Genomic DNA, 26,388 nt, shown 5'->3' with positions numbered 1-26,388 from the left:
GTGTTGTATTGTCTCTCTGGTAAATGTTTTAATGTTACTACACAGTCGTCGTGACTCAGTCTCTGAAAACCGCCGCCCCGAGGAGAAGTTTGACTGAACATGTTGATTTGTGCTGAGTCGGCTCAAGTGGGGCCAGGACTCACCTTTTGGCACAAAACTACAAGGCAAGACCAGTCAGTGTCTGAAGATGTGTGTGTGTGTGTGTGTGTGTGTGTGTGTGTGTGTGTGTGTGTGTGTGTGTGTGTGTGTGTGTGTGTGTGTGTTGGCATGTTACTTACCTGAAGTATTTGTGTTCTCTGGAGGAAACCCAGAGCATGACATCAGCCGCTCACTCAGCATCTGAAACATGCTGCCGGGGTTTCGTCTCTGTGAACGGATGAAAACTGGTTTGGGTTGCCAGGTCTGAGTCAATCACATGAGGAGGATGAGGAGGATGAAGGGAGTCTGGAGGAAGGAGAGATCAGGAAACAATGCAGCAGATTATTATCGCTGTAAACCCCCCCCCACCACCACACACACACTTTAAGCAGTAGGCCTACTGTGTTTTGACTCAGTGTTTTTAAATTCCACCCCCCCACCCTCTCTGTGTTGGTCCTTTCTCTGAACAATAGGCTACCATGGCGATACCCTCATTCCTCACAAAACTGTGTCAGCGAGGACACACACACACACACACACACACACACACAGTTTGAGGTTAAGGTTTACCATTTACGAATGTGAAACAGCAACACTTCATCTGAACTGGAACTAGTTACTCATGGGATACTTTTCAAAAATAAAACCTTGTTTTTAATCATAAAAATGTTCAGTAAATGAAATGTAAGGCAGCACAAATCAGATCAGTGCAGATCTGCAGAACCAAAGCAGTTGTTTCCAACGTCCATGTCAGGTCAGAAAAATCAGCAGGAAAACACATTCATGAGAAGTTATATATATATTTTATTCCTTCTCTCTTTTTTTGCTATCCTAAAGAGATTTTTTCTTTTTCACATATATATATATATATATATATATATATATATATATATATATATATATATATATATATATATATATATATATATATATATATATATATATATTTTTTTTTTTTTTTTTTTTTAACATCTGATCATTTTAGTATCTGAGGAACCACAGTCCCAACATTTACTTTCTTCTAAACCTGTAAAAATGAAATCCCTCATTTCTTCAACTAGTCACAACCCACAGATTTATGCAACCGGTCACAGTGGGACATAAATAGAAATCACTTTGGTTTAATAGGTCACAAATAGAAAAGGTTGGAAACCACTGCACCAGAGAGAGAGAGAGAGAGAGGAAATCTCTGTGTGTGTGTGTGTGAGAGAACCATTAAATAGAGCAACAGCTGTTTAAAGTTACAGAAACATCAATTTAGAGATGAAAAGTAGAATCTGAATCCGTCTTAACTAAATAATGATGTCTCAACTCAAACAGTCTAGATGTGTCTCATTTAGAGAGAGACTGATCAGTGCTGAGCTGAGTGAGCTCAGCGGTGGGTGGTGCCCTGTGTGTGTGTGTGTGTGTGTGTGTGTGCGTGTGCGTGTGCGTGTGCGTGCATGTGAAGGGCAAAGGCCATTGTGTAGCGCTGCTCACTGACAGGATGTTTGCCGGAGAGGCGGCTGGTGGTGACACACATTCACTCACACAGGTGTGGCAGGATGACCTCGGAGTGACAAAGAAAGGAGGGAAGAAATGTGGTCAGATGGGAAGAGTGGGAGAAAGAGGAAAAAGAAGGGAGGGGACGCCACATAGATCAGAGTGAGTGAGAGATTAAACAAACAGGTGGAGAGTGAAAAGGTTGAAATACATGGAGACAAAAGAGAAACGGAGAGAGGAGCAGAGATAAATGAGTGAGTCGAGTCTGGCAGCAGAGAGAGTGATTAGGAATGTCGAAACAGGATGTCGCAACCTCTCTGTGGATATTCGCACAGCCTTAACACACACACACAGTCGTCATTACGGCGTTGTGTCACCCATGGGTGAGGCAGCTAAAGCTCCACCTAAACCTGCGCTGCTGCAACATGTTGGGAGCACAGCTGCTCTGCTGATGTTGCAGCAGAGCTGGAGCTTCACCAGGTGGATTCACGGGCTCAGGTCCGCCGAGTCAAACATGGCAACACACTGCAGAGAGTCGGCAGCAGCAGCTCCACTCACATAAAGACACGCAAACATGTTTGGTAACCTAAACGTGTGAAGGCTCGTATGAGGTTTAGGCTGTAATCACAGCAGAGACATTACGTCATGCAGCAAAGGTCATGCATTTATATCTGTGAAAGAGGACGTGTGGGGCATTGACATTATGAAAAAACGTGTGGGGCATTGACATTATACAGACAATAAGCTGAACTCGTTTTACTCTAGGCTCTCTTTATGCATATTAGCAGGAAGAAGCGTGTGAATCATAGTTGCTGTTTTTAGCTCTGTCCTACAGATGATGACTTGTCATCTTCACTTTCAGGAAAATTTGTCCACTACCCTATTTATACAACTTGCGTACCTGTGCAGATTTCTACTTCAGGCTGCACATTCTTCAAGAAGTAACTATACTTAGTTAAACACAAACATGGCCCAGGTACAGACTCTCCAAACACAGCGCTATTTGAGCTTGAACACAGCGCTTATTGTTCTGGGAATGCTGCTCCAACAAAGGTTTAGCCTGGGACAGCCCCAGAAGTGTTTTGCCTCTGTTGACTCCAACAATATGTTCAACAACAGTTTTCCATCAGTTTTTCCTCCAGTCCATGGAGTTGGTTTAACACCACTGAAAACGGCAACCGCCCCCCCCGGCCGTGTCAAGAGAGCTTCCAACTATTTGTTTAATGAGTGATGATGTGTTAACAAGACGAGACGCATCAGGACCCGTCTGATTCGGCCGGTGATTGATCAGTGACGTCATCACTTCACCTCACAGGCATGAAGTCGTAGGTGTATCAGAGAACTGATAGGTGAGTCATAGATGTGGCAACACCTGCACAGAGAGAAACGTTGGACTGAAACGTCCCCGACATCTACACACACTGTTCGGCCTCCTGAGCCAATCAGAGGGGCGCTTTCACAAGGACACACTGCCTGTGGCTTAGATATAACCAAAGACGGTTTATGAACCAAGACCCCCATGACGAGTCAGCTTCCTGTATACATGTCACGTGGGTTTCTGCACGGCCACGCCTTTTTAGGAGACTAGCGGCAGCCTTGAATGTATTGACTCCAATGGGAAAATTGAACGTGAACACAGATTATGGTCGATCCTTTCGCCCCACAGTCACTGAACTAAATGTTGAACTCATTTTTCAAAAGCCACATCTCTTCTGAACATTTTGACACAAAAATGGCAATTTTCAGACGGACACATCAGGAGAAAATTAACTTTGTTCACGACCTGTCTCTGTCTCAACAACACACTCTCGCGAGATTTGGCACAGATGTCCCAGGCAACGCCAAACAAACGGCCGCAAACTCCCGTGAAAATTATTTAAATAATTTTCGTCATGATAAATATGACTGTTAGTATGTTATCATGAGAAAATATAAATATTTCACTTTCATCTACCTACAAATTGTATAAATCCACACACGTTAACAGATGAGGTGGGGTGACGGTTGGCCACGCCCATTTAGGAGACAGTGTGTGGAACCATTTCTATCATTGGAGCAGCCTCTCATGGGGTATCTTGGTAAATAGAGTATCTTTGATATAACTGAATGAATTCAGATTGGCGGAGTCTAAATTCATCTGTTGCACAAAGCAGTTCAGGCCTTGACTGTCTTCAACTGGGCTGGGGAACAATGAATTCTGGGTAAATTATAACTTTTCAAAAATAAAACGGCCGACATGGAAACCACATCAGACGCGGCTCTGTCACAATACAGTACTTTATAACAATGTCAGCAAACCACAAATTCTGAGTCACGTTTAGCTCTTTTTGATTTTATCATTGTTGTCTGGTGCTACTGGTCAGTGCTGGTGTCATTTATTGTAACACTAGTATTAGACCTTGCCTTATGTTCTTATTAAATGAGTCCGTTTTTATTTTTGGGCTTATTGCCATTAGACCGATCAATTAGCAAAACTAAGACTGGAGCAACAGATGCAGAGCAGTGGCTCCTGCTCTACGTCTGTACTGAACACAGATGAAACTCCTGAGACACAGCTGGAGGTTTGTGAAGGTCGGACACTGTCAGGAAAGCCAAAATATCCCACCGACATTTTATCTTGTTATGACAGAGCTGACTCAGGCCTCCGCTAGTTGTGCCTCACTCACCATTTGTGAAGCAGATCTACTTTCATAAACATACACTTTCATTTGGGAACCAACACGACCTGTTTGCACCTCACGCAGTGGCCTACATACTGTATTTATACAGTATAACCAAACTCATGGCTACTGGCAAAGTTTTTTTGCTTTGTTTGATGATGACTGACTGACTGTAAATGAGCCTGTGTGTCAGCTGGGGCTCAGTTGTACAGTACATTGCTAATCAGACAGAAAGGGGTTCAATCCCCAGCTCCTTTAGCAGCACACATCACGGTTCGTCTTGGAACAGCTGGAAAATGATTGATTGATCAGTCTTCCAGTGTGTGTGGTTTGAAAGTTGCTATTTGTGGACTAAAGCAGCGGATGAATGTGCGTGTGGATGGGTTAACATGACTAGCAGTGTAAAGCGCTTTGGGTTGTTGTGAAGACTAGACGCAGTGCATTTATTTTCAGCGTTTCAGTTAATTACAAAGTCTTCTGTGGTGTTACTTTAATCATTAATCTGAAGCTTTGGTTTGCAGTGCATGTGGCTGTTTTTTTTTTGATGAATTATTTCAAAATATCTGACTTATCTGTGTCCCTGACATATTTCAGCCCACGCTCCGAAACACTTTGTCCCCTTTAATGAGTAGGTTGTTATTATGGGAGAGAAAAATGGAGGCAGAGAGATTAAAAATGACTGGAATGTTTTGTCTGCCCTGAACTCTGTGTGCCGGAGCTGAAGATTAGCTAATATCATGTCCTGTGTGTGTGTGTGTTGTAGCCTGTATGAGGTACCAGCTGGTACAGTGAAGTCTGATTAATGAGCAGCATTACCCAGCAGCTCTCCGTTCTGCTCTGCTGAAAACAAACAGGTTAAATGTTAATATCCACCATTACTAGTCAGATGAGGTTTCATTAACTCTACTCGGTGTTGCACTTTTTTTTTTCTTTTTTTTATCCCAGTCTGAGACAAACCGGCGTTCTGTTTGTAGTATAAACATGTATGTCAGAAATCTCTGCAACTGTATTGACCGAAATGAAAACATAAGCAATAAACCAGTTGTGTAGCTGATCTCAAGTCTGTCCTGTTTTTTATCTCCCTCAGACTCTAAGGCCATCGTGGATGGGAACCTGAAGCTGATCCTGGGTCTGGTCTGGACTCTGATCCTGCACTACTCCATCTCCATGCCAGTGTGGGAGGGCGAGGATGAGGAGGTAACGCCCAACTGTTGATCTCATGGCCTCCGTCTCGGTTTGTTCCTCGGCAACAGTGTTTTAGTTTGATTGCAGAGGGAAACAAAGGAAGAACGATTAAACGTAGAAATATTGAACAGCAGAACGTGAAGCTCGTGCATCTGTTGTTGGCTGATTGATTTGATGTCGGTGCGTTTGTGTTTCAGTCAGAGTCAAAGACGCCTAAACAACGCCTGCTGGGCTGGATCCAACACAAAGTCCCTGATCTGCCCATCACCAACTTCAGCCAGGACTGGAGGACGGGCAAGGCCCTGGGAGCGCTGGTGGACAGCTGTGCACCGGGTACGTTCCCCCGCAGAGCGCTGCACCGTCGTGTGTCTGTGTGTTCCCATTGATGACAGTGTTGTTTTTTCCCCCTGTCCTTCGCAGGTCTCTGTCCAGACTGGGAGACATGGGATTCAGTGAAACCAGTGAACAATGCCACTGAAGCCATGCAGCTGGCTGACGACTGGCTGGGCATCCCGCAGGTTCGATTCCCTCTGTTATACATAAGAGTAGACGGAATGACTGATTTTCAGTTGTTTTTTTTTCCCTGTATGTTGTTTCCTTCCAGCTACTTCACAATAAAAGCCCTCCAGCTACCAAGACATGAATGTAAGGGAATGAGGAGGGTCTGAGAGGCTTTTACTGTGAACCAGCTGCAGGGATGATGCCACATCTGTCTGCACTGCTCACAGTGGTGACATCTGATACATGTAGGGAGATGTAGGACATCAAATGTCCATCAGTGTCCATTTCTCCATTTTTCCATATCCAACAAACATCACACGTCCTGTATTTTTATGCAGCCCGATGAAGATGGAGTTGGGTTCACTGTGGTTTTTCTCCAGAGGTCAAAGGTCACAAGCAGCATCTCAGACAGGGGCTGTTTGGCCAACTTGATTGTCCAAAGCAGAGGATTTTTTTTTTTTATGTTCTTTATTGAGTGAAATAAATGACTATTCCGGGGAAGAAATGATCAAAGTATTTAGTGTAAAGCACTTTTAAAATTGCGCTTCTATGAAAAAATTATAATTATAATTATTTTCTCCATTAGAGGTCATCTTTCACCTTCCTCAAAAGTAATATTCTGCTTTATGTTCAGTATGTAGAACAATCTCGGCTGTAATAATGAAGAAAGTTTCTTTTGTTCTGGTTTCATAAAGTCGAAGTTGGATGTTTTCGTGTCATTGCTGCATTACATTATGCTCTTCTTCCTGTCAGTCAGCTGACACCCTCAGGAAGTCTCCTCCAGAAAAAACACAGCTCACGAACTCCACTGTTACACCCATGACATTAATTCAGGACATCTTTGAAAGCTGGGAAAATAGTGACTGTAATCCAAATCAGTGTTTGACTTGAAGAAGGAAGAATTTAGACCATGACGTAAGGGGAGGGAAAGAGTGGCGACCGTAAAAGACAACAGTGTGACAGAGTTCAGTGTCCTGCACTGAACTAAGGGATTTGTCAGATTTCCTTCACAGCCTCATTTCCTTTGCGAATCATCACTCGTCTTCCTCCGCCACACATCTCCCCTGCGGCCAGCTTGTTCACCTTGGTCTGTTTTTAGATTCACTGATGAGGTTAGATTTGGTTTTTAGTTTTGTTTTAATGAGTGGTCTCTGCTACAACTCCTTTATGCACGCTGCATTTCTAAGAACTGTGGACTGCAAATAAAGATGGATGTAGCCTCTGTGATGTCAGCTACAGGTTTCTGGAGAGCTGCTCCACTCCACGTGACTTTGCCCTCTAAACCCAGATGGACACAGCGGTGAGACCTTTATGGGCTGAGACTTTGGTGGATATGCTCATTCGCCTGTCACTCAAAGTTGCCACATCCCTTAATTATGCCAAATTTGAAGCCTTATCACCCTTTTCAGAATTTTCTAAAGGTGCTATAAGTTTTCACTGTTGTCTTATAGCTACAGTAATGTTAGCATTAACATTTTTTTACTTACCAATCTAGATAAAATGTACCAATTTTTGCACCCCTTTACTTGCAGCATCAAAGTTCTGCTTATATTTTACTCCCTTTATTTTGCTAACCAGCTAGTCCTGTAGCTCATCGGCTCAAAGGACATATCCCGACTTTGTGTCTTAAACACAACAATGGCTGAAGCACTTGGCAAGTGATCCCCCACCCTAACCCTCACTCGTGACAAGAAATCAAGTTCAGCCTCAGAGAAAAACTTGGAGAAATTGCCATTTGGACAAAAGTATGTGGACATCTTCTCTCCACTTACTTACTTGTATGTATTTCTTATTTTAGTCTGTGCCTGTGTTTCAGCCTCTTAGTTCCAGCGATGGGAAATGTTGATGCGACAGAAAACAATGATGTGTTAGACAATAGTGTTCCTGCCAACTTAGTGTCAGCACTTTGTTAAAGGATGTTTCCTGTTTCGACATGACAATGCCCCTGTACACAAAGCCAGATCCATACACAACTCAACTGGACCGCACAAAACCCTGACCTCAACCCCGTCCAACACCCCAGGGATGAAGTGGAACGTGGACTCTGAGCCAGACCTTATCGCCCTCCATCAGTGTTGGACCTCGCTGTTGCTCTAATGGCTGAATGGGAACAAAATCTCTGCAGCCTGGATCCAGAAAGTTGAGGCTGTTCACAGCAGTAGAGTCACATCCATGTGTGCATCATATTTCCAGCTGTCACATATGAGTGAAAAATGCAGGAGTCCACATACGATTGACCATCTGGCGCAAGCAGCTTTACTGAGCGTCTCATTTAAGTATTTTCTTGCTGCTACATATGAATAAAGTTTTTTTTTTTTTTTTTAAATCTGTTGTGAGTGCACAAGGAGCTGCATAAAGGGTGAAATTGAAAACATCTGGAAGTGTTTGAAAAGTTTACCACCTCGTAGCACACTGCTTGTTTCTGTCTGAGACTACTCGTTCAACACACCTCAAACTCAGTTTGAACTATCGGCAGTTGAGTTGCATTGTGGGTAGAGATGCCAAGTTTTGACGAAGGAGAATGATGTCTGTGGTTCTGCGTGTGACATCAAGGGTGCGATCATGTTAATTAGTATTATCGTAAATCAAATTATTGATTTCACCCAGAGGTATTGAAAGATGATTTGGGTATATTCAGGTAGAGAACAGTTTTATTTAAAACACACGTTAATTTTGTGCATGTGTGTGTTTTTGTGTATGTGTGTAGGTGATCGCCCCGGAGGAGATCATTGACCCCAGTGTGGATGAACAGTCAGTGATGACTTACCTGTCTCAGTTCCCCAAAGCCAAACTGAAGCCTGGAGCTCCACTCAAACCCAAACTCAACCCCAAGAAGGCCCGCGCATATGGACCAGGTACACTCACACACACACACTAAGAAAAACTCTTCAGTCTATCCCAAATGAAATCAGATTAACTTTATAAAAAGATTCAGTCGCTGTAACCGTAAATAACGACACACAGCACAACAAGCAAAAATGATAAACAAACACTGATTACTCTGTAGAAGGTGTCTGGAAAACACAGGAGCTTCTGTTTCTGACCTGTTGTTCCCAATTTGTGTTGAAAAATGGTCACACTGGAAACACTGGTCTCTGTCTGACAATGTGAGGAAGTCGGCAGCTGTTAGTTCGAACAATGGTCCACACACACACACTGGTAAGGTCATTACTTGTTCTCCAACGTGGACTACAACCCTGAGGAGGAAATACCTGGAAATGGTTACATGTAGCCTACAGAGGCAACAGGACACCACACACACACACACACACACACACACACACACACACACACACACACACACACACACACACACACACACACACACACACACACACACACACACTGAGCACTATGGGAAAACAGAATTATGAGTTAGATATCTCATCTCATCACAGTAAAGACCACATTCATCTGTTTACACGGTGAATCTCCAGTTTTCCCTCTCACTACTAATTTGTTTGCACCCAGCTTTTTAATCTGGATTAAATGTGCAGCTGGTTCAAACTGAAACTATTTATAATGATCAGCCTTTTAACCGTGAGTTTTTTTTATTGTGCAGGTATTGAACCAACGGGGAACAGAGTGCTGCGTCCTGCTGTGTTCACGGTCGACACGTTCAGTGCAGGTCAGGGTCAGGTCACCATCTACCTGGATCATCCAGACGGCACCAGAGAGGAGGTACAACCCCCACCCCTCCTCCTCCTACTCCTTCTCCTTCTTCTCCTCACAGCATCTCCTAAAAAAAGAAACTCTAAAACATGTGTCCATCTCTATGTCTTGTTGATCAGCTTAAGGCGGAGCTTAACGAGGGCAAGAAAACGTACAGCGTCACCTACATTCCTCAAGTCATGGGACCTCACAAGGTGAATTTCTGTTTCTCTCTTCTCATGTAAAATATAAAATAATCACATGCATTTATTATATACGTATGTAGCAGAGGAGAATTGATGATTTAATCTGTAACTTTAAGACCAAAGCTCAGTACTAAGAAGTAGGTTTTAATGTTACCAAGGTAACTTTAGCTTTAACTTTGGGTTTTCAGTCCTAAGACCGTGGTTCACTTGTCACTGGGAAACTGACTCCTCACCTGGTCCAGAACAGGTTAACTTCAGAGGATCAGATCAAAACCTGTTGACAACCAAACTACCGACCAATCAGATCCCTAGAAAAACAGAGGCATCATTCCTTCAGGCTGACGGGGACAAAATAAAAACTTTACAACGAGGCCTCGGGACAACAAATGTTAGGCTCAGTTAACCCAGATAACTACATTCTTTTCTAGGTATGTTGAACTTGCTCTGTAGTACAGTTTAAATCCTGAACAGCTCTTTGGGAATTATATGGTATAAACATGTCCTTGTGTTTATATTTTCGTGGTGAAGGACACTGTTGTTTTATTTTGAAAGGGACAACAATAAAAAATGAGTGTGTTTAATCGTGTCACATGGTTTAGAGCGTCTAATCTGTTGTTTCTGTGTCCAAGGTGACGGTGTTGTTTGCAGGCCAGGAGATCCCCAAGAGTCCATTTGAGGTGGATGTGGACAAAGCGCTGGGCGACGCCTCCAAAGTTACAGTCAAAGGCCCGGGAATTGAACCTGTGGGCAACATCGCGAACAAACCCACCTACTTTGACATCTACACTGCAGGTCAGAGACGTCAGAGGCGCAGAGTTTGTTTATTACAGATGTGATGTCACAACCACAGACTGACATACCGTCTGTAATGGCGATACTGCAACACACACAGACGGCCTCACAACACACACACCTGTTAGTTAGTGTGTACACATGCACGGCAGAGGGGTCTTCACTGTCGTCTTGTCGACGTCTCCTCTGCAGGAGCCGGTACAGGTGACGTGACGGCCATGATCAGAGACCCTCAGGGCCGCCAGAACAGCGTGGAGGTGATGATGGAGGATAAAGGCGACAGCACGTACCGCTGCACCTACCGGCCCACCCAGGCCGGACCGCATGCGATTACCGTGACCTTTGGAGGGGTGGGGGTCCCCAAGAGCCCCTTCAGCGTAGACGTCGGGCCTGGTGAGTGGTCTCGCCTTCACTACATCACTAACTTGTTCTAATGGACTCATGAGTTTGATGACCACCACCACACATGAACTCATCATCGTTGTTGTGTTTTGGCTCAGCCTGCATGCCGGGGGCCTGCAGAGCAACGGGCCGGGGGCTGCAGCCGTCCGGTCTGAGGGTGAAACAGGTGGGAGACTTCAAGGTGGACACCAGGACAGCAGGCAGCGGAGACCTGAAGGTGCTCGTCAAAGGACCCAGTAAGTGCACGTTCACAGCTATTACACAATCATTAAGGCCCAATCCAATCCGTCATCCGTACGCCTTCACGTACCGCTGTCAACAGAGTGGTGAGGGGCAGGGTAATACCCCCCCCATGAAATTGAACTCCACTACTAAACTCAACACAAAAGGGCACACAATTTAATGTAACTTAAAATGGTTGTTGTAATTTGAAAATCCTTAATGATGGGTAAAATAGAAATATTTATGTATCTCTGTGTTTGCTAGTGCAGCCTTCTACCCACATCACCCCCACCCCTTCCCCCTAAAGAGAATCAGGATTAGACCCCTACCCCGATGTGAACCTGCAGGGGGTAAAGCTAAAGGATAGAAATGGGACTGGGGGACGCTCTGCTGGGCTGTCAACATGGGATTCAAAGCCAGAACCTTAAGGTCAAGAGTTACATGTTGTACAAGCTAAGCTGACACATGATCAGCTCTCTCTAAACACTCACTTTGAGGAGATGTCAACCTGCGTGCGTGGTTGTCTCGACACACTGACAAACGCACCACCGACCAACGTCTGACCAACGTCTCAATCAGAAACAGAGATGGTGGATGTGCAGAGAACTTTAAGTTGAAATAACACACATGAAATCTATTCTGATACAATAAAATAAATAAAAAACATTATTAATATCTACATACAGACAGATCGGGCATAACATTATGGCCATCTGCCAAATTTTGTGTTGTTCCCCTTTTTGCTGTCAAATACGCAACAAACCAGTATGAACTTCTTCCGCAAGTTAAGCAACAATAGCTCATCTGTTGGATCAGTCCACACGGGCCGATACTCTCCTGTGTAGGTTATGTGACTTATGAAACTTGAAACAGGTGGAGCAAGTCTGTCTGTGATGGTTTCAGTGTTATACTGTAAATTGATAACCAGCAGCTTTCCCCTTCATGTTGCAGCAGTGCATCCTGTCCACGTCACCTTGTTGCTGGTGGGATGCCATGGTGATTTTATCTGCTTAGTCATCACTGATTGAGAATCAGTTGTGTGTGGGTGGGTGGCGGTTGTGTTTCACACAAATGTGTGGGAGCGATATCACTGAAATAGTTGATAAACTACAGAGATATCAGAATGTCAAAGTTCTTCTGATATTGTTTTTTTTGTCAAGAAGGGTCCTCTCAAAACTGTAGGAGGAGTAGCGAATCGAAATTTGGTACGGAAGATGAATAAGAAGAAGGAGAAACACGCAGGATAACAATAGCGCCTCGGCACTGGGTTGAAGAACCTGAGAGGCAGATTAAAGACGTTTGAAATGGGAGATTTCATTGAGTCATTGGAGCCACTGAAGCGAGTCAAGCTTGGAGGTGACGTCAGGACCGCACAGAGCTCAGGCTCCAGGCTTTTAGCCAGAACCACAACCAGAACTTCTTTACACTGAGATTTACACAGAGTGGATTTTAAGATCTAACTACATCCAGATACATTTCTGACCTTTTAGTCCCATATGAGCCACAATGAGCTCTGATAATGTTATTATTTAACTCCATTAAATTCTGATGAGTGTCTATCACAGGACCTTGGATTTTCTAAATAACATTCATTTTCTTGTGTGTGTGTGTGTGTGTGTGTGTTCAGAAGGCATCGAGGAGCCAGTGAAGCAGATCTCCAGTCAGGACGGTGTGTTCTCCTACGAGTATTATCCCAGTGGTCCTGGCAAATTCACCGTCTCCATCACCTGGGGGGGTCAGCACATCCCCAAGAGGTGAGCTGTAAACTGCGTGTGTGTGTTTTAAGGCATTACCTCAGCACATGACCTCATCCGATCTGAATGGTTGGAGACACGGGGGGATGAGGGGTTGTAGTCTGGGCCTTCTCTGTGTCACTTCTCCGTGCAGCGGATTGTTGTGGTCTGTTGTGCAGATATTAGTAACAGCGTCAGCGCAGGGAGTTCCCACATCTCGGAGCAGAGAAACCGACTAATGCGATTTTGGCGACGAGACAAACTCATGTGCTGAGGTCATTTTTTTCGATACGAGAACAAATCATGGATCTGACCGCGTACATGTAAAGGAAGTACCTGTGTACACAACTGTGTGGTCCAGAGCAGAGTGGCGTCCAGGCTCGGTCCCAGGTCGTACAGGTCTGAACGTTCCCACAGTGAAGAATCTGACTTCAGCTCCTCAGGGGGTTTTGGAGAAGCTACAGTAACAACACGGGGAACTCTTTTCTCTCTGTGCCCAGAGAATAATTCAGTAAATGATGATTTCTGGACCTCGTCACCAGTGAGAGTCTGTCTTTCTCTAATGGGTCCGTGTGTGGCAACATTTCTGCCAAAAGACGAAGAGCCAAGGCTTAAACAGGGTGAAGGTCAGAGTTCAGGGTGGGACGGGACATTTAGCTGTGATGACTCAGATAGGGTTAATGGGTCCTCACAAACATAGCAGTTAGAGTGAGTGAGTGAGTGAGTGAGTGAGTGAGTGAGTGAGTGTAATGAGGATCCAAACTATAAATCAGCCAGTAAATGCTGAAGATTGGATTACAGTGTGTGTGTATATGGGTAAATGTGTTGACAGCCTCATGGGTGAGCTCATGCTGTGTGGTGTTGCTTACGTCCCCTACACACACACACACACACACACACACACACACACACACAGAGTCTGTGTGGTTTCACTCACGTTGACTCTCTCTCTCTGTCTCTCTCTCTCTCTCTCTCTCTCTCTCTCTCTCTCTCTCTCTCTCTCTCTCTCTCTCTCTCTCTCTCTCTCTCTCTCTCTCTCTCTCTCTCTCTCTTTCTTTCATTCTGTTTCCCAGTCCATTCGAGGTCGCCGTCGGCCCGGAGGCGGGGCCTCAGCAGATCAGGGCCTGGGGTCCTGGCTTGGAGGGAGGCATTGTGGGTAAACCTGCTGCCTTTATAGTGGAGTCCATTGGCACTGATGTGGGAGTGCTGGGTGAGTCTTTCATCGCCGTTAGACGTCTTCTTGGCGCCTTCAGCCTGCGCCCTCCTCTAGGCCCGGTCTGATCCGACCTGCTGTCTCCCCAGGTTTCGCCATCGAGGGGCCGTCTCAGGCTAAAATCGAGTGCGAGGACCAGAACGACGGGTCGTGTGATGTGCGTTACTGGCCGACAGAGGCCGGTGAATACGCCATCCACGTCACCTGTGACGAGGAGGACATTGAGCACAGCCCCTTCATGGCGTTCATCGTCCCTGACAACAATGCCAGTGACTCAGAAAAGGTGAGCGACTTGCCCTCTGAAGCCCAGTTCACACACCTGACGCACAAAAACCCAGCAGGTCACCTTAACTTCCTGGTTTCATGGTTGCAGGTCAAGGCGTACGGGCCGGGGCTGGAGAAGAGCGGCTGCCTGGTCAACCAGCCGGCCGAGTTCACTGTCGATGCAAAGAATGCTGGGAAAGGACCTCTGAAGATCATGGCTCAGGTAGGTCTGAATTTACTGTGGGTGATGCTCACATTTCAACCTCCTTGTGCGTCTGTAGCTCAGTAGTTCAGTGTGTCATACAAAGGGGATGTGACACAAACAAACTAAGAATGCAAATCTGGCTTTTTATTGATTGTTAAAACGATTAGTCTGGAATCTAATTTTATTCAACTACTGCTCTAAAAATGTCTTTTGATTTGCAGGAGCTTTTTTTTTTTAGAAATGTAATAATTATCTGTATTCTGACTGACTGTCCTTCTGTCTGTGGGCCAGGACGCAGAGGGACTCCCTGTGGAGGTGAGGGTGAAGAGTAAAAGCGAGGGCCTGTACTCCTGCTCCTACACACCCGCCTCCCCTCTCAAGCACACCGTGGCCGTCGCCTGGGGAGGAGTTAGCGTCCCCAACAGCCCCTTCAGGGTAAGCAGCCAATCACAGCACTGTGTCACTACAGAAAGGGATGTCCCACCCAGATCTGGGGCTCCGGTCAAGTTGGAAACTGAAGCTAAAGTTGTTCAGACAGTAACTTCAGTCAAAACAGAGAACATCAACGTCGTCCAGTCAGAGACGCTGAAGTCAGAGCAGAAATTAAATGTGGTGAATTCAAAGCATAGTGAAGTGAAAACTAAAACTAGGAAGCCTCTGATCATCATCACATACATTGAGGAGAGGTTCAGTAGCTAGTTTAGCTTCACAGAGAAAACACACAATTAAGAAAAGAAAATTGGTATGTGCAGAAAACACCCCAAAATGTTCAAGCCAGTAAAAAAAATGTATAAAAAGTGAAAAAGTTTGATAATAATTTGATAAATCTATAATTCACCAGAAAACACTTGAATCATTGGAAATGCAACAAGAAAGTTAAAGACTTAAATCACCACAACAAAGTTTTATAAATGTGCTATTTAAATGGGGACAACATCAGATGTGTAATTTGTCAGGTACGACATAATTTTGCGTGTGTGTTTGTTTGCTGATACTAATATCAGAATATTTTGTGTTGATTGAAACAATAACTGCCACTACATGATCAAAAAAAATTCATTTGCAAAAGCATGTTTAACTCAACCTTCTTGTATTTTCTATTAATTTTTTTAACTTTTTATATGTAGTTTACATGTGTCTCATTAACAACACAAACTGTAACCTCTGTATGTCTGTGTGCTCCTTGGTGTCGACTAGTGCCTCACTATTCAGATCGATTATTCACTTTGATTTCTTAACTAAAGTTTTATGTAACTTTAGATGATTTAATCAGTGTGTACACTAACAAATCTGTCCTTTACTGTAACTACTGTGTCATTCACTGTTATTCTCTTTGATTTTTGTGCGTTTTAAATCTCACTAATCTGAACCTCTCTGATCCAAACTATAAACTTGTGTCATAAATTGAATTGCTCCTAAAACTATATAAATATATAATATATATATAATATAATATACATATAGATATTAGAATATTTTGATAAAATAGTTGATATCAACCAATATGGAGTCTGATCATTATATTAACTTAAATATTGATTTAATATGCCTCTCACACTGGCCACACCTAATTTTTCATGATCTACTTGATCCAAATGCTACAGATCCTGGTTAAAGAGTTAAGAATAAAGATAAAATAAAAAAAGTCTTGTGTGACACAAAGAAACATTTGTTCAGACATCTCTGTCAGCATGTTTTAAGATGCTCTGCACTGATCTCTCTGTTAAAATAGCATTCTCTTACGAGAGAGCTGCCATGTTTTATTGCTGTCACTGATTGGCGCTCTCAGATGATACCTGAATATCCAACCTGTAATTTCCATGTTTGGCACCGTTTAATTCATTTTTCACAACTCAAAGCTTGTTTTTTCCAAGTTGTGAGTTGTCTTTAATGCAGGATAATCCTCTGACTTTGACGTCACATCAACACACTCATCGTGCTTGTGGTGCAATGTCAGATAGTGTTCCTGCTCTAGTGACTCCTCCTGGTTGATACGACACCTCCTCAGATCCGTTATGAAACACTGAGAATGATCTTGTCATGACAACCCTACAAGTTGGGAGATGTGAGAGGTTCAGACAAGTGAAGCCCTGCCATCATCTTTATAGCTCATGATTTATAGTTGTTGTGAGGTAATTTTGCTCCTGTTGAATGAAGACCTTTTCACTTTGTGTCTATTTCATGTAGAAGTAGAAACATGAACACGTAGCACATTACAGTGTCATGCATCATGTTATTATTTCCTTAGGTCAGAGTTGCAGTGACCTTTGATCTCTGCATCCTCATGTACAATCATCTGATTAGGGGTGAAATGAAATGACAGAAACAAACTGATACAGGGTGAAACGGTTTTCATTTTCCAGACTCGAACTGCACTGTCACAGTCTGAGAGATTTACAGTCGTAATTACTGTTATTTCATTGTCTTGTTTATCATTTGTCTTCCCCGGTTGTTGTTTTAAGTCGTGTATAGTTTCACCCTCGGGGTAAATAAGTCTCATGAGAAACTGCCCGCAGGCCTTGCATGCATTTGCAGACACGTTTGCTCAGGAATTTATAACGATGCCAACAGGAGTTAACAAAGACATTCCTGTTGTTGTGCTATAATGCGACAGAGGTACAAAGTCCGAATGTTGTGACATGATCCAAGGAAAATAACAGAAGAAATTTGTTTCCTGAGTCTTTAAGCCTGGAAACGTCTTGACCATATTTAAAGTCTGAGCAAGACAATGTGCTTCGTCTGGCTCTTTGTGGCTGGTGACGAACTTCACACGGCTCCACAGATCATTTCATCTGGTTCAGGGGAGTTTTTTTAATTGTCTGAAAAGCTTCAGGTTTGGAGCTGATGTCACTGTGATGATCCAACAGGCTAGTTGTGAGCTGCAGCGGCCTGCAGGCTGCCTGGCACCCACTCTCACTCCGGCTTTAAAGCTGAAACAAAGGAGTGATGGAAAGTTTTGTATTTCCTCTATATGTACATACATTTAGGGAGCATAGTGATACAAAGTCCAGCAAATAATCAAGTTGTTCATTATGATAAATTCTGCCAGAAAGAACAGAACTAAGACAATGCTGCCTTATTTTCAGATTTGTTTAATATGGGATCTGAATTGAGAGGATAATTTAACAGTCAGAGACATTTGTGTTCCTTTTGTTGTGTGTGATTAAGGCAAAAAATTATGTCTTTTATTTATGGTCACAACATTATTCATGCAGAAAATGACATCACTGGATTTTCACCTCAGATTCACAGGAGTTGAGGGGTGCTTAACTATAATTTGTAAAAAATTTGTAGCCATGATCCGATCACAGAAAAAGTGGAGCTAGACATGTGTCCACTGTCTCGTGACCCTGACTGTCAGTGAAATCTGCTGTGATAAAAATCTAAATGTAACTGCAGTTTGTTTTCAATTGTAGAGAAACTGAACCTCTGTTGGCAAAACCCAATTCTAACAAGCATGAATGTGTTTGTAACTAACATGTTGACTGAAACGCACCTTCGATCATCAGCTGTACTAAAATCCATTTAATCATACTAAATTTTCAGAATTGTTAGAGTTAGATTGGTTTTAAAATAAATTCTCACATCTCATTTAAATGTTTTACTGTGTTGTTTGGTTCATTTTCTCCATTTTCACCTAAAAAAAACTATTTGGGAATGTATTTCACATACAGGTAATTACAGTTTGAGCGAAATTTTAATTTCACTTCATAGGACCAACCAGAATTTGGAATATAAAATTGACACTGATACATATTTCAAACTTGGCAAAAATGAAAATATAGAAGTAGATAGGCATGAAGCTCTGATCTGTTTTTCAGAGTCTGAATTAGATAAAAGAAACATGAGTGTCTATAATGTTTACCACACAGGAAAGATTTCACTCTGACTAAACATATCACACTGACCCGCAATATCACCTTCACCATGAACCTACAATACATATGTAGCTGTATGTGTGCTATCTATGATAAATATGTCACACCAAAAACATTTTGTGACTGTCCAACTCATTAATTTAAAATTAATTTTATTCTTATTTACATGAAATTTCAATGAGGTCTCTGATTTGTTAACACGTAATCTCTTGCTGCTGTTCATGTTATCAGCGTAGCAAAAACACTGGTCAGCAGCGTTCTTACAATTTCTGATTACGAGTATTTTTTGTTCACTGTATTAAACTACAGCAACACAGGCCTGGTACCACAGGGACTCCAGATTTTTTTCCTGTGTGGAAACCATGTATGTAATGGATAGAGACTGAAAAGTAGTGGCCCCAGGGCAGAGCCCTGTGGGACACCGTATTAAGTGTTCATTCTAAAAAAAAATGATTTAGAAAAATACTAAAAAACTGATGAACTTAATAGAGAAACATTCCTAAATGTCCTGTCAAATTAAGATGTCATTTCCTGTTGGTGTTCATAGGTGACCGTGGGTAAAGGCAGCCACCCTGACATGGTGAAGGTGTTCGGTCCCGGGGTGGAGAGAACTGGACTAAAGGCTAATGAGCCTACACACTTCACTGTGGACTGCTCAGGAGCTGGAGACGGTAACAGACACACACACACACACAACCACACACACACAATCACACACGACCACACACATGCGTGCGCATATACACACACAATCACACACAACCACACACAGGGTAACAATTACAGCAGGAAATCCCCACAGACTGTTTTATTTGGTGTGACAGCAGTTTCCATCTGTCAGAACAACACACAAAAGAATTACACACTGAAGTCTACACACTCTACACACACTGCTACGAATACACAAACACTCACCTTTTGTATTGTCTGGGAATGATTACAACACACACACACACATACACACACAAATACTGGTATGTCCTGGCAATGATCTCAAGACAGAAACATCCTGACAGGAAATTCATCACTTTGACTTTCCTGAGCAGAGCAACACACATTTCATCATCTACCTGCACACACCGTGAACAAAACACGCTCTGCATTGACTCTATAAGGAACGCCACACTAACACTGGGTAGACCTCACTTTGCCATGAAACCTGTGTGGATCCTCATGGATTCAGGAAGTTCACTGAGCTCAGGGTGACTGTGTTTGGGGAGGTAGAGTAGGTCGTCCACTAATCAGAAAGTCGATGGTTTGATCCCCAGCTCTCAGGTCACATAGCAATGTGTCCTTGGGGAGGGTACTGGAAACACTGGACCCCACATTGCCCCCAATGTTTTAGTGATGTGTAGAGAAAAGCGCTGTATGATTGGTGACTGGAAAAAAGGCTTTGGTGGTTAAAATTAAGATTAAACAAGTGTTGTAACTCGGTGTCATGTTCATGAAACCAGCTGGAGATGACGTTTACTTCTTGACAGAGTTCTAACCTGTTGGAAGTAAAGAAGGTGAACAATAGCTTTTATCTCTATTATTTGCTGGACAAGCAATTGTAACTTACACATGTCATCCTGGGGATCAATAAAGCATCTGATTCTGATCCACAGAACTAAAAAGAGAGTCTGAAGCAGATGTAAAATAGTTAAACAGGTGTAAGTGTATGACCATCTCCTCTATATTACCATCTATATGTTCAATAAAACTTCAGTAAAACAAAAAAATGTTCACTGAAACTTCTCAAATTACTGCTGCAGAAACACCCACTTCATTTAACATCAGATTCTCAACACATTGGGTCATTGGGCCCCTGGGTGTAGACATGTAGAACGGCCTCCTTTGCCTGCTCTACACAGCAGGGTCACTGCAATGTAGTAGTTTTGTGCCTCCTTGCAGTCGTTTTATGTCACCTTTGTCTCGGAGGAGTTTATTTAGTGTCTTATTGTGTTGCTTTTATGTGTGTCTGGTTGTTTTATGTCTTTTTGTGGCCCCCCTGAGGCCATTTGGCCAGTTTACCACGAGGCCCTGTAAGATTTACTTGGCAATAAAAAAGGAAACTAGTAAAGGGTAAAAGTTGGTGGTTTCCCCCCCACTAAGAATCTGACTCTGTTGGCCCCGATGTCAGTTTCAGGTCTCATTCCTCTCATACTCTGATTTCCTGAGCTGTGATTGATGGCTCAGTCGTGCTGCAGGGAATGCAGGTCGTGCTGAATGGTTAGTTCACTGTTTACACTGGAGCTGGTGTCAGTGAAAAATCCAAAGGCCAAAGTGTCCCTGAGATGAATAGATGAAATGATCGAGCAGCAGGAAGCAAAAACAGTCTAGCGCCCCCTTGTGTCCCGACAGTTTTCTGCACTCAAGAAGAATTTATCACTATAGTGAGCTTTCCTAACTCTCTTTCGTGTGTGTGTTTTCTGGTTCAGGTGATGTCAGTGTGGGCATCAAGTGTGACGCCAACATGGTCGGTGACAAAGAGGCTGATGTGGATTTCGACATTATCCCCAACGCCAATGACACGTTCACCGTGAAATACATCCCTCCTGCTGCAGGAAGACTTGTCGTCAAAGTCCTGTTCACTGACAAAGTACAGTCTCACACTCACTCTCTCACACACACACGCACACAAACTAACACACAGTGCGAGGTTTAAACAACTACCATCTGGTGAGTTCCACTGTGCATGTTTCACACAGGAAGTTCCTCAGAGCCCCTTCACCATCAAAGTTGAGCCTTCCCATGATGCATCCAAGGTTAAAGCAGAGGGTCCTGGACTGGCTCGCACTGGTGAGACACACACACACACACACACACACACACACACACACACACACACACACACACACACACACACACACACACACACACACACACACACACACACACACACACACACACACACACACACACACACACACACACACACACACACACACACTTGTTCTTTTCTACCTGTTGCACTCTGAACCTCTTTCTCTCTCTTTCTGTCCAGGTGTGGAGAGCGGGAAGCCCACTCACTTCACCGTGTTGACTAAAGGAGCTGGTAAAGCGCCGCTGGACGTCTCCTTCTCCTCCACCGTCAAAGACTTCGACATCATCGACAACTACGACTACTCTCAGACTGTCAAATACACACCTGTACAACAGGTACGTCAACCCACCTGAGTGATGAGGTGCATCACTCGCTCACCTGTAAATCACATAAGTATCAGTCATGAGGTTGAACAACAGATGTGTTGAACATGTGTCTGTTCATAGATCCGTAAAAACACACCTGTACACCTGTGTCCGTGCTGCTCATCGCTGCAGTGGTCACATGAAAATGAAGAGTTGTGAACAAATGATCAAAAACCACAAAAAACAAACCAAGTTGTGCCTCGTGACAAATTGTTGAACTGTGTCGCGCATGTCGACAGGGGGAGATGACCATCCTGGTGAAGTTTGGAGGGGATCCCATCGCCAAGAGCCCGTTCAAGGTCGGGATCGCTGCTCCGCTGGACCTCAGCAAGGTCACCGTGGACAACCTGGAAGGAAGTAAGACATCTTCTCTGTCTTCCTCTACTCTCAGCTGGTTTCCCAGACAACTGGAAAATAACTTAAACACATCAACATGTTAAAGTATTTATCAGCAAATACAGTTCCACATTTACTTCTGAATCATGTTCTATACTATTTTTAGTAGTAGCTGAAGTATTTAGTGCTGATAAGGCTCCATACAACTCAAAGTCTATTAAGTCTCATCTGTAAATTATTATTATTAAATTGATAATTATTCATTTCAGGGGTTGAGGTCGACCAGGAACAGCAGTTTATGATTGACACCAAGGGTGCAGGAGGTCAAGGTCACCTGGAGGTGGCAGTGGTGAGTGACAGAGATGCTCTGTTAATGTCCTGTCAAAGTTTGCAGCATTTATTGATATAGAAACTGAGCGTCTCTTGTGTGTTTGTAGCTGAGTCCCAGTCAGCGCGCAGTTCCCTGTAAGGTGGAGCCTCAGCCAAGCAAAGCTGATGTCAGTCTGGTCCGGTACACCCCCACAGAGGAGGGGGTGTACGCTGTCAACGTGTCCTACGATGGACACCCCGTACCTGGGAGCCCCTTCCCCGTGGAGGCCCAGCTGCCTCCAGACCCAAGCAAGGTAACGTCTGATCCTTCAGGTGGAGAGTAAATAAAAGTGTTGCAATTTATATTAATAAAACATTATTTTGGAAAAGGAGGGGCTTTTAATTCAAAGATGTTCAACAAAGTCAATGTTTTATACCCACAGTGTTTTACTGGCAAAGACTGCTAGGACCAGCATGAAAATAAACAGAATAAAACACATGATAAATAGCACATAATAATGTTTACAAAAATAGAAATAAAAGGTTTATGATTTGTCTGTATGTTCAGTGTTTTATAGCTCTGCGCCTGAAATCAGCAGGAAAAACCAGATTTAGAAAACGAGTGAATTAAACCTTGATTTGGAATAAATTGATTTCACAGTTCCAATGGAAATTAAGATAATAAATAGTGAGAAAGTGGCTACATGGTCCTGTTATCATCCCTACCCCCCTCTCCTGTCTAGGTGAAGGCGTTTGGTCCAGGGCTGAAGGGAGGTTTGGTCGGGAACCAGGCAGAGTTCACCATCGACACCAAAGGTGCCGGCACCGGAGGCCTGGGGCTGACGGTGGAGGGGCCGACCGAGGCCAAGATCGAATGTTCGGACAATGGCGACGGGACCTGCTCCGTCTCCTACCTGCCCACCGAGCCCGGAGACTACCTGGTCAACATCCTGTTTGAGGAGGTCCACATCCCAGGCTCACCATACAGAGCCGACATCCAGATGCCCTTTGATCCCTCGAAGGTGGTGGCGTCGGGGTCGGGGCTGAAGAGAGGCAAGGTGAGGGTCAGGAGAGACGGACGGGGGGCAGAGCTGAAGATGAAGGTTAAACAGTTTGAATCAGTTCATTGTCAGCAGCCATTGTGGATGAATTTAGCAGTAAATGGTGATTGGCTCAAACAAAGAATCTGAATTTGTCTGTGAGGAGACTCCTTCTCAGATTAAGATATGAAACGAATGTTCCCACAGTGATTCATTGTGTTTTTCCATCAGTTGCTGCTTTTAATGACATCATTTCATCACGTCATCTTCCTCTGCATCAACTACTCATCGTTGAGTCACATCTTTCACCACTTTTGTTGAAATTCACCTAAAATTTAGCGGTGGATGTAAAATTGAAAGAGAAGTGTGAAATGGAAATTGTCAGTGCAGTGTGAGTCTCTCTCTGGCTCTGTCGACATCCAAACATGAGATCTGCTCTCGCTCTGCCAGGATTCATGAGGAAATGTCTGATTCCTAATCTAAAACGTATGAGGTGTGATGCAGCTTGTTGTGTCTGTGCAGGTCGGAGAGACCAGCGTGGTGAATGTGGACTGTTCTCAGGCCGGACCGGGTCAACTCAGCCTGGAGGCCGCGCTCGACTCCGCCCCCAGCAGCCCCACTGGCTCCGCACCAGGCTCAGGTAACACAACACCGCGTTGTGCCCTGTCAGTCAGTCTGATTATCCTTTTGTCTTCTGTCTATCCTGAGATCCTGCTCAGAGTAGTGAGATTGCGTTTCTCCAGTTGTGAAGCGTCTCAAAACAAACAGCTGACACTTTGTACATTCACAGTCGTCAGTTCTGCGGCTTATAAAAAAAAAGTAAAAATCTGTTGTTCCAGGTGTGAAAGCTAAGACGGAGGTGGTGGACAACAAGGACGGGACCTACACAGTGACCTACGTCCCTCTGACCTCTGGCATGTACACCCTGCTGCTCAAGTACGGAGGAAAGACCGTCCCTGGTTTCCCTGCTAAGGTGATGGTGGATCCTGCTGTGGACACGTCCAAGGTCAAAGTGTTTGGACCCGGGGTGGAGGGACAAGGTGCAGTATGAGTCCACCTGAAAACCTCTTCTACAATGTTATTAATGCTTAAATGAATTGATTGTAACGTCTTCCTACCTCTTCTCTTCTTCAGCTGTTTTCAGAGAAGCCACCACAGAGTTCACGGTGGACGCCCGTCCTCTGAGCCGGCGGGGAGGAGACCATGTGAGGGCGGAGGTCAGGAACCCGTCTGGAGCACTGACGGACTGTCAGGTCGTCGACAAGGCCGACGGCACATACAGCGTCGAGTACACTCCCTTTGAGAACGGTAACACGCCTTCACCTGTAGACCGACCCTCCTGGTCTTATATGAGGCCAAGACAAGCGAATGTTATATTACCGTTTATTTGTCCAACCACATCATGAAAACAGCAGCTAGTACGAGCTGTTTCTTTAAACTTTAAACTCTTTAATTAAATAAACGTGACACAGGGATGACGTTTGGTCGTGTTAAACTCAGAAAACATTAAAACCAAATAAATCTTTATTTCTGAACCTTTAAATACAGAGGTATTCTTCACCACAGAGTGAAGTGTGGTGAAGAATACCTCTACCTCGTTTTCATCTGTCACACTGACAGGTTCACACATGACTCACAGTCAAAGTAAGAGTACTTCATAGGAATTAAGTCAAAAGTAAATCACGTATGGTTGAGTAAACTCAGTAAAGATACTGGAAAATGCACTCAAGTACAATCCTCTAGTCAAAGTAATTAGTTACTGTCCACCCCTGATAATGGAGGAACACTGTGTTTAGGTGTCCGTCTCACGTGTGTGTGTGTGTGTGTGTACTTCAGGCGTCCACAGCGTTCAGGTTCTGTATGACGACACTCCGGTTCCTAAGAGCCCGTTCAAGGTGTCTGTGTCGGAGGGATGTGACCCCAGCAGGGTGGTGGCCACTGGCCCCGGGCTCCAACAAGCCCTGACGGACAAACCCAACAACTTCAACATCATCACCAGGTACAGCTGCTGGAGGTTGGAGCTTGATATCATGTTTCATTTAGTAGTGCTGCTGAGTTATAAATGTATCTTCATGTATTTTATGTCACTATGTGATATGTCTCCTCTTAGTAGTTAAGTAAGTAAAGCTGTACTTCAGTGCACCTTGCCTGAAATACCTGAAAATATGAGGTGCAATAATAATATATAAAACAGTTGATTTTTCAATTGTTGAGACTGATCTCTTCTCTATCTAAAAACAGACCTTTTACAGAAGAGTGTCTGTTGATGCAGAGCTCTGTCTTCATAAAACAGTCTTAAAGTCTGGCTCACTGCTGTCCTTTCACAGAGGGGCAGGTATCGGGGGTCTCGGCATCACTGTGGAGGGTCCGTCAGAGTCCAAGATGTCCTGTAAAGACAACAAAGATGGCAGCTGCAGCGTGGAGTACGTCCCTCTCACCCCAGGCCTCTACGATGTCAACATCACCTACGGAGGAGAGCACATCCCAGGTGAGCAAGTTATATTATGTTTATGATGGTTTAGGATCGTTTCAATGGATCCAACACCGAAATATCGTAAAGGATCATTTGTCTGGATATTATTTATAAAAAAAGGTTGTGACAGCACTCACTTTCAGTTAAACACTTTTTAATTCATTAAAACTGCTCGGCAGCAAGAAACAGACGCGTTTCGGCAATCAGCCGTCCTCAGCGCTGATTGCCGAAACGCGTCCGTTTCTTGCTGTCAACCTGAAGTCAATTTGTTCCCACTGAAGGAGTAAAAATACAGTGTTGTAGCTAAAACAGGAAGAAATGGTTCATCTGTTGGAGACTATTTTACAATCTGGCTCTTGAGTGTTTCCAGCACCAGGACCGTTTGTGTGGGATTGATTTTAAAAAGATAAAATGAAATGAAAAAACAAAAAAACACAGCGCAATAAAATATATAGTTTCTGGTTTTGATCGTTGGGAGTTGTTGCAAGTAAGAAAAATGCAGGATGATTAAATGAATAGATATTTAA

The 26,388-nt window shown here is 43.8% G+C and overlaps 1 protein-coding gene across 3 annotated transcripts in view; it reads left to right on the top strand.

Moving 5' to 3' along the window:
- The window catches only part of flnba (filamin B a), a 62,365-nt gene that overhangs the window by 21,731 nt on the left and 14,246 nt on the right, over positions 1-26,388 (top strand). For 2 of the 3 annotated variants that reach the window (XM_083971887.1, XM_083971886.1), the window contains exons 2-28: positions 5,368-5,477; positions 5,663-5,798; positions 5,886-5,983; positions 8,674-8,821; positions 9,529-9,647; positions 9,758-9,832; positions 10,453-10,615; positions 10,808-11,008; positions 11,116-11,253; positions 12,867-12,993; positions 14,046-14,182; positions 14,275-14,468; positions 14,559-14,672; positions 14,946-15,089; positions 19,080-19,203; positions 20,953-21,113; positions 21,223-21,313; positions 21,519-21,673; positions 21,943-22,060; positions 22,309-22,388; positions 22,477-22,662; positions 23,092-23,406; positions 23,911-24,028; positions 24,228-24,428; positions 24,523-24,696; positions 25,225-25,387; positions 25,716-25,876. In XM_083971887.1, coding sequence (XP_083828013.1) covers positions 5,368-5,477; positions 5,663-5,798; positions 5,886-5,983; positions 8,674-8,821; positions 9,529-9,647; positions 9,758-9,832; positions 10,453-10,615; positions 10,808-11,008; positions 11,116-11,253; positions 12,867-12,993; positions 14,046-14,182; positions 14,275-14,468; positions 14,559-14,672; positions 14,946-15,089; positions 19,080-19,203; positions 20,953-21,113; positions 21,223-21,313; positions 21,519-21,673; positions 21,943-22,060; positions 22,309-22,388; positions 22,477-22,662; positions 23,092-23,406; positions 23,911-24,028; positions 24,228-24,428; positions 24,523-24,696; positions 25,225-25,387; positions 25,716-25,876 — 3,951 coding nt within the window. The remainder of the gene's footprint in view (positions 1-5,367; positions 5,478-5,662; positions 5,799-5,885; positions 5,984-8,673; positions 8,822-9,528; positions 9,648-9,757; positions 9,833-10,452; positions 10,616-10,807; positions 11,009-11,115; positions 11,254-12,866; positions 12,994-14,045; positions 14,183-14,274; positions 14,469-14,558; positions 14,673-14,945; positions 15,090-19,079; positions 19,204-20,952; positions 21,114-21,222; positions 21,314-21,518; positions 21,674-21,942; positions 22,061-22,308; positions 22,389-22,476; positions 22,663-23,091; positions 23,407-23,910; positions 24,029-24,227; positions 24,429-24,522; positions 24,697-25,224; positions 25,388-25,715; positions 25,877-26,388) is intronic. The other variant, XM_083971888.1, reaches the window with a different exon arrangement.

This window comes from Trachurus trachurus, assembly GCF_905171665.1.
Source record: "Trachurus trachurus genome assembly, chromosome: 5".
Taxonomy (NCBI): Eukaryota; Metazoa; Chordata; class Actinopteri; order Carangiformes; family Carangidae; genus Trachurus; species Trachurus trachurus.
The sequence above is the reverse complement of the archived record's forward strand: the minus strand, read 5'-3'. Positions and strand labels throughout refer to the sequence as shown.